This window comes from Rhamphochromis longiceps, linkage group LG20, assembly GCF_057381845.1.
Source record: "Rhamphochromis longiceps isolate RC_006_pf linkage group LG20, R_longiceps_female_GT1.1, whole genome shotgun sequence".
NCBI classification, from domain to species: domain Eukaryota; kingdom Metazoa; phylum Chordata; class Actinopteri; order Cichliformes; family Cichlidae; genus Rhamphochromis; species Rhamphochromis longiceps.
This window is the reverse complement of record NC_140576.1, coordinates 34,575,951-34,587,904: the sequence shown is the minus strand read 5'-3', so window position 1 is coordinate 34,587,904 and position 11,954 is coordinate 34,575,951. Positions and strand designations below refer to the sequence as shown.

The window sequence follows — 11,954 nt, the reverse complement described above, 5'->3', positions numbered from 1 at the left end:
TTAGTTTCTTAATCTTTTAGACGCCTGTTGAAGGCCAAATGGTTTGTTTCAGATTTCACTAATGAAAGAACTCTTCGTTTTGTGCCTTGAAAATATGTCGCTGAGATAATCACAATTGTAGCTGAACTGATACACTACACAAAGGATGCTTCTTCACCCAAGGGCAGGAAGACGCTCCCTTATCTTGGTCTGTACTGGTTTAAACTGATAAATCTGCTGTCTCATGAATTTTACCTTCTATATAAACTGTTGTACTTGTGAATAAAGTTGAGTCACTTTGGGAAGACAATCTAAAGCAGTCTCTGTTTTCTTGTTCTCCCAAGCTGCTCCCGAGCTGCTCGTACTAACACGCTGAATGGCATGCTTGAATATTACTTGAGAATATATTTGACTGTGTTACAGACTAATGGACATTCTCTGCTGATAGGTGAAGGTACATTCTCTGCTGATAGACGTCCACGCCTCGGAGGAAGCCGATCCACGGAGTAGGCCCTGGAAACAGTTTCCTTCAGTTACACTCTATTGTCTATGAGTTTGTTATTTGTATTTCTTGATTTCTTGTGCTTTTGTGTCCAGTCTGTTAGTTTTGTCCCTGTGTCGTGGCTCAAGAGTTGGGAGTTCGTCTTGTAATCGGAAGGCTGCCGGTTCGAGCCCCGGCTTGGACAGTCTCGGTCGTTGTGTCCTTGGGCAAGACACTTCACCCGTTGCCTACTGGTGGTGGTCAGAGGGCCTGGTGGCGCCAGTGTCCGGCAGCCTCGCCTCTGTCAGTGCGCCCCAGGGTGGCTGTGGCTACAATGTAGCTGCCATCACCAGTGTGTGAATGTGTGTGTGAATGGGTGGATGACTGGATATGTAAAGCGCTTTGGGGTCCTTAGGGACTAGTAAAAGCGCTATATAAATACAGGCCACTTACCATTTGTGTCTCCAGTGTCCCTGTGTTGTTTTACCTCTGGTCTCCCCAGTTGTATTCAGGTCTGTCTGGCTGTGGTTTTTCCCTGTTCCCATCTTCATTTCCATGTTTCATCCTTTTGTGTCCCCAGTCTGTCATGTCTCCATGTCTGTTTATCCCCAGTCCAAGTTTCATGTCTCAGTCTCAGTGTTCCTTCCTTTTTTATTTTGTTAGTCCCACGTCTCCTGCCCGTACATTCAGTTTTGCATCCTCTGTCTTGTTTGTCAGATTTAGTTCACTTGTGTTCTTGTGAGTTCCATCTCCCTGATCACCTCTTGTGTATTTAAGCCTTTAGTTTCCTTCACTCCCTTGTTGTGATCTCCCCTCATGTTGTGTGTTCTCCCTTCTCCCTGTCAGTGTTAGTTTTCAGTCTGTTTGCTCCTGTTTTACTCATCTGTATGTGTTGTTAAGTTTGCCATTTGTTAGCTAATAATGCTGTGTTTTGAGTTCAAGTCTTTCTGCTGAGTCCTGTGTTTGGAATCCACACTCTTCCTAACACACAAATGTGTCCTGACAACATCTTTTAAACAAAGAATGAGACGAGTGATTCCAGATAGTTTAGAAACTTTGAAATGACTTTTATTTTAATTAAAAAGTAGACCTTCTAATAGGTGACTTGGGCAGACTGTAGATCCATGTACGTCATTCATTGACACTGTGGCTAAAGGATCAAACTGATATCACGGCAAAACGTGTAACAGACACGTCGGTCGACAGTGTCCATCGCACGCTTTACCTCTTCAACAAATGAAATGGACATGAATGCAGAAGTTGCATTACCAGCAGGGGGAGTAATATATGTAAAGCCATGAAGTCGGTAGTGAGGACCAAGTACATTCATCCTTAATCATCAGAAACAGTTAAGCTAGGTGGCTAATATGTATATGCATGTAAATGTGTTAATAACATTTATTTAAAGGCTTTCCGATGATTATTTTCATGTTGGCTTGAAATAAATCTCCCTCTGCTGTTACTGCAACTTCTGCATGTGTTTCCATTTCATGTTTTGTAAGGGGCAAAGTGTCAAATGTACACGGTGGACCAGCGTGTCTATTACATGTTTTGACACGATACTGGGTTAAAAGATGGAAGCAATGGGAGAAAAATGACAGGTACGCTCATGCAGTCATTCAGCTTCACAGGAGTTCATGTCTGAAAACTGGTTATTGTGTCTGAGTGTAGAGTAGGTTTGGTCGTGATCTCTGCTCGAGGTCGAGTCTTCACATGAGGAGACTGGACGATCGATTTCACTGAGACCAATCTGGGAAAATAAAAATAACAAATTGACTGAATTGAGGAGAAAAGACAAAAACACAATGACAGCAAAGACATATTAAAGCAGAAGATGATGATGCGCAGCAGGTTTTTAGTTTCAGGATGGAAACAGAAGCTGCGTGTTCTATTTATAGTACACAGAGAAGTGAAAAGTAGATTTAAATTAATCATATAATAATGGATTTCATTTATATAGCGCTTTTCGGGCCCTCAAACCGCTTTACAATTCCACTATTCATTCACACACTGGTGAAGGTAAGCTACAGTTGTAGCCACAGCTGCCCTGGGGCAGACCAGGAGGCGGTAGGTCAAGTGTCTTGCCCAAGGACACAACGACCGAGACGGTCCAAGCCGGGGCTCGGACCGGCAACCTTCCGGTTACAAGACGAACTGCCAACTCTTGAGCCACGATCGCCTCGATATGATTGAAACTGGAATGAAATATTGTTTTAACATTTTCCTATTAGGTCAGCATTTACCAATTTAAATTGAAAATCATGAACTTTTTGTAAACCATGAAATCACTTTTTGTTTTTCTTTTCTGTCATGAATTGCTCTGTGGCAGGCAGGAGATTGGACCCAAAATGCAGGATTCGCAACACATGGGGGCGAACTCAAAATGCAGCTTCATTGCTGACTCGAGGGAAAACGATACAAAACTATAAAATATAAAAATATAAACTAAACTAGAGGGAGAGAGAACATGAGGAGCATGAGGGAGAGAGGCAGCCATGATAGGCTGGGGAAAACAAGATGTCACAAGAACTCACACAACCATATAAATGCAGACACCCAGGGGGAGACACAGAAGGCAACAACACAGGGAGACTACTGAACAGAGTGACGTAGGAAACCCAACCTTAACGTAATGCAAAAAATGACAAAAAGCACAGGAAACTTAAACCGCTGGGCCAAAATGACCCAGGACCATGCCATTTCTTTCCAGTCTCGTACAGATTTTTAAAAGATGACATAGAGAAAAAACAAACTGAGATAAGTCACCTCAGTGTGGTCAAATGCTGAGTGTCTCCTGCTGTTCAAACCTGTAGAAAAGACAGGTAATAAGTTTCATTAGCTTGACTTACTTATTCTGAAAACGTAATACAATTTTAACAAAATGTTGTGTGTCCAGTGTGTGTGCCTGTCCTGTGAAACACTGAGTTTGTCAGCAACCAATCAGTACCACAAGAAATATTTTGAATAAAGGTTATTACAGTTAAAATACATTAAAAACAAAAATGCAATTTATTTAAATTAAATCCACTTCTCCTTATTAAGGTTGTGGGGATGCTGAAGCCTTTCTCAGCTGTCACAGGGCAAGAGTCATGGTACACCCTGGACAGGTCTAACGCAGGTGTGTCGCTAATACAGTTTTTATTGTAATACCTGTACTACTTATCTTAAATCTTGCCTCTGACATATGCCCTCCTCAGGATAATAATTGAGACTAATAAAACTGAAATATGAAAATCCACTCTGGAAATTAACTGAAAATAAACTGAATTGAAAACAAACATCAAAATGCAAAAGTATAATAACTCTGTTGTCAATTAATGAATCTTAAAGGTTTTAAATAATGTTTGAAGGTAACTCACCGTTAGAGGCCTCGGCCGTGATTCTGTAGATGAGCAGCAGAACAACAGGCAGCAGAACCACCACCACAGATAAACGTATCACCAGCTCCAAGGACAAACCTGGATGACAGACACACAGACACAAAACTTCAAATGCTGCTTTTCACGAGTTTCTCAGAAAAAGACGTGAAATGTTGTTGAGCTTCGCTCTTGTTGGAGAATTATAACTTGTTTCTTTTTGTGAGGGAATAGTTGTTGTTCTGGATATGGATCATTTGTCAAGTAAATAAACTGCTGCTCAGTGTCTTGAATCATTCTGTGCTGCTGGAATTTGGTCTTGGAAATGTGAAGAGTGGGTGAACATAAAGTATGATCTGTGTAGGTTAACAGGATCTTAGGAAACAGACGTGCACCACAGCAAATAATTTCTAGGGTTAGGGTTAGGGTTAGTTTTCTGTGCACACAAACAACTTTTTGTCAGTTTTTCATGTTTTGCCATGAGACTGAGCTTCAGCTCCAGACTTTTAGCTCAGCAGCTTGAGTCAAATCTTGGTAATTATTTTAAATTCCCATCCATCTAAACAAACTGGGAGAGAACCATCACTTTCATTTCCATGGTCACTGGGACATTAAAAACTCAGTGAATAGAATTTGTGGTCTCATCCAGTTCATCAGATTCAAATGTTCTGCAACTTTACCCCAAACCTTTGAAAATAAGCCTTTAAATGTGTTTTTCCCATAAGCTACACTCCTACTAAGCATGCACACAGTTTCTGAACATTATGACAGAGTGAGTCCAGAAGATTTGGATTTAATGAGCCTCATCTCCATGATGAAAATCAGAAAAACTGATTAACAATATTGACTGATCACATCTTTGTCTGCCATCAAGAGCTCATGTAGTGACACTGAAGAAGTCAGCCAAGTTCTCAACCAGCTTTTATCTGCAGTGGTGGTAAGTTTTTAAGTGCTTCATTTAGACGTTGTGCTCTTTACATTCCTAGATTTATCTCATAACTTCACTTCCTTCATAATTTTATATTAATTTTACAAAATGTAATATCTTAATCTTCTTCCACCTTTAAAGGGCGGGTCGCGGGGGCAGCAACCTAAGCAGAGAAGCCCAGACCTCCCTCTCCCCAGCCAGCTTTTCCAGGGGAACACAAAGGCATTCCCAGGCCAGAGGAGAGATATTATCTCCCCAGCGTGTCCTGGGTCTCTTCTCCCGGTGGGACATGCCCGGAACACCTCACCCGGGAGGTTTCCAGGAGGCGTCCTTGTCAGATGCCAAAACCACCTCACCTGGCTCCTTACGATGTGGAGGAGCAGCAGCTCTACTCTGCGCCCCTCCTGAATGGCCAAACTCTTCATCCCATCTCTAAGGGAAACACCAGCCACCCTTGGAGGGAGCTCATTTCCGCCATTATTTCAGTCACTACCCACAGCTCACGACCATAGGTGTTGGGGGAGAACAGGGATGTAGATCGATTGGTAAATTCAGATATTCGCTTTTACACACTCTGTCTCCTACATCAAATACATAATTCAGTTTAAATTATGAAAAAGTTGCCATTGGGAGCAATTAACAGATAGAAATTCACAAACATAACCTCATCATAAAACAGCTCTGGTAATTTTACTTTTGATACTTTGATGAAATTTTAATGTCAATACTTTTTTGTGTGTATTTCTACACTGTGGCTGTTTCTACTTATACTTCAGGAATTAATCAGACTGCTTCTTCCACACTGATGTGTTGTTAATAGACATGGATGAGGGTTTTTATTTTTGTGATAAACAATGACAGATCCACACTCTTATCCACAATCACGCATATACGATGTACCTGAACCTGCAGCTGTTTGAGGCTGTCTGGAGACTTCAGAGGAGGCCGAAGGTACGAAACTTGCTGAAGTGAAGTTTGTTGTTGTTGTGGAGGCCGACAGGAGAAATGTTGATGTTGATAAAGGCTGATGACGTGTTGGAGTTTTTGAAGCTGTGAACAAGGAAAAATCAGAATAATAACAATCCTGCTTGGAGCAGGTTTTCTGTCTGCATGTCAGTAATAGAGGTTAATATGTTCTTACAGCACAACTCATTGAACTAACCTGAAGTGTAAATATGACACATGTAGGTTATTGAAAGAAAAGTAACTGTGGTCAGTGAGAAGTTCACATCTTCAGGGACATGAATACATTTTCTTTACTCACCTCCTGTGATGACAAGCTGAAAATCACATGGTTCTAAAGCTCTGTCCAGTGTGCATCTGTACCATCCTGAATCAGACTTGTTCAGCTGTGTGATGCTCACGTACACAATATCCTTTGACAGTAAATTCTTTTTTACAAATGTAATGCTGTATCTGCCGCTCTGAGCTGTGTAATCAGTTGTTTCAATGAGAATGTTTCTTTTTTCACATTTGTCTTTGCAGAACAACATTTTACTTCCTAGTAAATAAAATTTACATTCGACTGTGATGTTTCCTCCTTCCACTCCTTCATAGACGAGAGTTTCAGCATTGGCAAGTCCAGTGTTTCCATCCTGCAGGTCTGTAGAAAATATGAACAATCAGTTACTTCCTATAAGCACAGCATTTGATTTTAAATATTTTACTAAATTAAACTGAAACAAATTATTGTTATTATTATTATTATTATTATTATTATTATCTAATTGAACACAACAATTAAAGGTAGTTCATTTAAATTCACTCTCTTTGTAGTCTTCATTTAAACAAAATCATCCTGGTCCTTCCTGCCAACACAAGACATCTACTGAAGAACCGCTCAGTTAAAAGTTTGAAAACTGACCTCTTATTTGTCTGTGATAAGATCTTGATCTGCTTTGAGCTGTGCTGTTCCTCCTGAACTCAATGATAAGGTTGTTTCCTTACAAGCTCTAAATGTGGTTTGGTAGTTTGGAAAAGAAGGAAGCAGCACTCTGAACACAAACGAGCTGCTGTCGGTCTAAAAGCAGCTGCTAACCAGGTGACGTGTCAAGGTCGATATCCCCGACAGCATTTGTTTCCCCTGCGTCGGGAGCGCGCACTGGGCTTTTAGATCACAAACACCTCTAATAATGACTTATTTGTGATGTGTGAAGGGTCCGGGCTGCGAGGATTATGGCAGTGGTGACTTTTCCCAGGAGAAGCTGGGACCCTGTTTACTAGAAGGTTTTAAAATCTCTGTACTTTTAGGTGACAGAAGGAGACATGTGGCCTGGTCAAAACACAGAGAGCTGCACTCTAAAAGATCTTTAAATATAGTAAACATACCTTGTGTGCCACAGACTGCTCCCAAACACGAGGGGACAAGTAATACCTCTAAAACACTTAAGTTGGCTTTATTAAACGTTAGATCTTTAGCTGGGAAAACATTTTTAATTAATGATTTAATCACTGAGCACAGCCTTGATTTTATGTTTTTAACTGAAACTTGGTTGGACCAAAGTAACAGTGGAGCTGTTCTCATCGAGACGACCCCTCCTAGCTACAGTTTTATCAGTGAGGCCAGGGTGAGCAGGAGAGGAGGAGGGGTTGCTGTCTTATTTAATGAATCATTTCAATGTAAGCAGCTATCTCCTGGAAGTTTTCAGTCTTTTGAATATGTGGCTTTACAGCTGAAGGCCCCATCCAAAGTTGTGTTTCTTAATGTTTACAGGCCTCCCAAATACTGCACAGACTTTTTTAATGACCTCAGTGAACTGCTGTCTGTGATCTGTGTTGATTTCGACTGTGTAATTATTGTTGGGGATTTTAACATCCATGTGGACAACCCTCAGGACAAAGGGACTAAAGACCTGAGTAACACTCTGGGCAACTTTGGGCTGACTCAGCATGTAACAGAGGCCACACATAATAGAGGACACACTCTTGACCTACTGATCTCCAAGGGCCTGAGCATTTCAAAGGTTACTGTGTCTGATGTGGGCCTGTCTGATCATTACTGTGTTTTCTTTGAAAGTAAAATCTCAGCCCACACAAATATATCAACAGCAGTGATCACAAAACGGTGTATAACTGAACACAGTAGTGAGATCTTTAACCAGGTCTTCCCATTAACACCTGACCTGTCCAGAGGGTCAGTCAATGAGCTCGTCAATAGCTTCAATGCTAAAATGTTAAATGTAATGGACACTATTGCTCCCATTAAGGTGAAGGTTATCTCTGGAAGGAAAAAGTCTCCATGGAGAAACTCCACACTGGTGAAAAATGAAAAAAAGAGATTGTAGGAAAGCTGAGCGCAGATGGAGAAAAACAAACCTCCAGGTTCACTATGACATCTATAAAGAGAAACTTCACAATTATAATTTACAACTGAGGAGTGCAAGGAGGTCCTACTTCTCTGACATCATCACCAAAAACAGTCATAATGCTCGGGTCTTATTTTCTACAGTTGACAGGCTAACAAACTCTCCTGTGTCAGTGGCAGCTGAACTTCATTCGACCATGGCCTGCAATGACTTTGCCAAATTCTTCACAGAAAAAATCCAAAAGATTAGACACGCAATTGGTACATCAACAGCAGATCCAGACTATGTACTGTGTCCACCGAAAAACTGTTTAAACACCATGAAACAGTTTGACCCTATTAACAGCAAAGACCTGGAGGACATCTTAGGTCAACTGAACTCCTCCTCCTGCTGTTTAGATGTCCTGCCAACAATTTTTTTCAAAAAGGTCTCAAAGACTTTAGAGTCAGACCTGTTACAGATCGTCAACTTTTCTTTAATGTCAGGTGTGTTTCCAGAACCTCTAAAAACTGCTGTAATTAAACCTATACTGAAAAAGGACAATCTTGACAAGACACAAATGAACAACTACAGGCCGATCTCAAATCTCCCATTTTTAAGTAAGATCATTGAAAAAGCAGTTTCTCAACAGCTCAATTACTTCTTAAAACAGAATAACTGCTATGATGCCTTCCAGTCAGGTTTTAGACAGAACCACAGCACTGAAACCGCTCTGACCAAAGTGTTTAATGACATATGTCTGAATACAGACAGTGGAAAAATGTCAGTCTTAGTTTTACTGGATCTCATATTACTCAAACGACTGGAGAACTGGGCAGGTCTTTCAGGAACTGTACTAAACTGGTTCAAAACATACTTAGAAAACAGGAAATACTTTGTATCAATAGGTAACTTCACATCTGAGCAGACAAGCATCACATGTGGAGTTCCCCAAGGTTCCATCTTGGGACCCCTTCTGTTTAACATTTACATGCTCCCACTGGCACAGATTATAAAGAACAACAAAATAAACTATCACAGCTATGCAGATGACACACAAATATATATCACAATGTCACCAGGAGACCAAGGTCCTGTACAGGCTGTAGGTAAATGCATTGAGGAAATTAATGACTGGTTGTGCCACAATTTTCTCCAGCTAAACAAAAACAAAACTGAGGTAATAGTCTTTGGCGCCAAAGAAAAACGATTACAGGTCACCAGAGAACTTCAATCTATACACCTAAAAACCACAAACCAGGCGAGAAATTTGGGTGTAGTGATGGATGCAGACCTAAACTTAGAAAAACACATTAAGACAATTACAAAATCAGCTTACTATCACCTCAAGAATATATCAAGGATAAAAGATCTGATGTCTCAACAGGACCTGGAAAAACTAGTCCATGCATTCATCTTTAGTAGGCTTGATTACTGTAACAGCATCTTTACAGGTCTACCTAAAAAATCAGTCAGACAACTACAGCTCATTCAGAACTCTGCTGCTCGAGTCCTCACTAAGACCAAAAAAGTGGACCACATCAGTCCGGCTCTGAGGTCTTTACACTGGCTGCCTGTCCGTCAGAGGATAGACTTTAAAGTTCTGATGCTGGTCTATAAAGCTCTGAATGGTTTAGGACCAAAATATATCAGTGACCTCCTGACCCAGTATGAACCATCCAGATCCCTCAGGTCATCTGGATCCGGTCTTTTATCAGTTCCCAGAGTCAGAACCAGACACGGAGAAGCTGCATTCAGCTTTTATGCTCCTTATATCTGGAACAAACTCCCAGAAAGCCTCAGATCAGCTGAAACACTCAGTTTATTTAAATCCAGGTTGAAGACTCACCTGTTCTCAGCTGCATTTGACTAAAGCACCAAATCCTGTAAAGCACTGTTTTACTTTTAAGCTTAAATTTCAAAAGTTACATTTTAACTACTGATTTCATCTACTGTTCTGATTTTATCTGTTTTGATTTTATACACTGTTTTGTTTGTTTGTTTGTTTGTTAATTAGTTTGTTTGCTCATGCTTTTTATTTGTTTTTGTTTCTAATGTCTCTGTAAAGCACTTTGAATCACCTTGTTGTTGAATTGTGCTATACAAATAAACTTGCCTTGCCTTGCCTTATTACTTCTGAAATTTTGGACGTTTTTGCTCTTCATCTGCTCTGTAAGAACAGTGGTGGACATTGACTCACAGACAACCTCAGCTTCTTCTTTCTGCACTATTTCTGATGAAGTGCAAAACCTGCAAACATTGTTATAAATCAGAAATAAGACAAATTTACTCACAGAGGAAGATGAAGCAGAACAAAATGTGACAGAGTTTCATCTCGAGGTTCTGACGGCTTAATGCTGCTTCTCTTTCTTCTCTGTTTGCAAACCAGGAACTTCTAATTTTTGCATTTGTTGTGGTCCCTCCCTCAAACCCACACTCCTCTGCTTTCACAGGGTTTTTTTTGTCCATTTATTTATGGTTTAGTTTTACATTTTCTGAAATGTAACCTTTTTTTTTGTCTTCTAAAACAGAGTTTGGAGTTAACTAATCTTATTTAACTGGCTGCAGTTTCATCGTGTGAATCCATCTGCAACTCACCTACTAAAGGAGCAGTGACACTGACAGAAAGCTCAACACTGAGGGGCTTCCTGTCAAAATAAAAACTGTTTAATACAAAGCTGTGTTCACTCACCTGCCACATACAAAATTATGTAATTATGTGTCTTTGAAAGTTTTAAGTTAATTTAGCTTCTACTTCCTGCATATGTTAAACTCTGTTGTCTATGAGTTTGTTATTTATATTTCTTGATTTCTTGTCCTTTTGTGTCCAGTCTGTTAGTTTCGTCCCTGTGTTGTGTCTCCAGTGTCCCTGTGTTGTTTTACCTCTGGTCTCCCCAGTTGTGTTTAGGTCTGTCTGGCTGTGGTTTTTCCCTGTTCCCATCTTCATTTCAGTGTTTCATCCTTTTGTGTCCCCAGTCTGTCATGTCTCCATGTCTGTTTATCCCCAGTCCAAGTGTCATGTCTCAGTCTCAGTGTGTTCCTTTCTGTTTTATTTTGTTAGTCCCCCGTCTCCTGCCCGTACATTCAGTTTTGCATCCTCTGTCTTGTTTGTCAGATTTAGTTCACCTGTGTTCTTGTGAGTTCCATCTCCCTGATCACCTCTTGTGTATTTAAGCCTTTAGTTTCCTTCACTCCCTTGTTGTGATCTCCCTTCATGTTGTGTGTTCTCCCTTCTCTCTGTCAGTGTTAGTTTTCAGTCTGTTTGCTCCTGTTTTACTCATCTGTATGTGTTGTTACAGTTTTTTCTGAATGCTTAAACCCTAACTGTGATTCCTGTAGCACAATTCCTAAAACTATGCAGACATATAGCAATACCACTCACTGAGTTTGCAAAACTAAAAGCACAAAAACTGCTTTGCACTCAGTTTGCAATTTCGTAACACACACTTTGCAAAACTGTAGGCAGAATTCACTGCACAACACTCAATTTCCAAATTTCCAACACACTCCTAGCAAAAGTACACACATGTATGGCTATCATTACAGTTTTTTCTGATTGCTTAAGCCCTTTTTTTGCAACTATTGGCTAATTTTGCAAAACTCTTCACACAAATAAGAAAACCTGTCACCCAATCATCAAAACATTGTAGTTCTCTTGCAAAAGCAAACACAGCTAGATTAACTCTTCACACCTTCGTAAAAATGGTGTTTCCGTATCAAACAGTACACACAAGCCATCATCTACTAAGCACACAATGCGCCAACTGCACACTGATGGTATGAATACAAAACACATCTGGCTTTTGCTTTCTCTGTGCACAAGGTAGGCTATGTCAGTTTGAGCTCATACTTCTGTCATAGATCCATAAGCATAGAGGGATCCAAACTTCAAGTACTGATGTTTATTCACACACATCAAAACAAAC

General features: G+C 40.4%; 1 protein-coding gene across 1 annotated transcript; it reads right to left on the bottom strand.

Annotated features, from left to right (window-relative positions):
- Positions 1-1,636: 1,636 nt before the first annotated feature.
- On the bottom strand, positions 1,637-10,362 carry LOC146645801 (uncharacterized). Its single transcript, XM_085394987.1, has 6 exons — positions 10,323-10,362; positions 6,009-6,347; positions 5,645-5,794; positions 3,820-3,918; positions 3,227-3,267; positions 1,637-2,210 (listed from the first exon to the last, which is right to left on the bottom strand). The coding sequence occupies exons 1-6, from the start codon at positions 10,360-10,362 to the stop codon at positions 2,076-2,078; spliced, it is 804 nt and encodes a 267-aa protein (XP_085251113.1). The 3' UTR covers positions 1,637-2,075.
- Between the last annotated feature and the right edge of the window lie 1,592 nt (positions 10,363-11,954).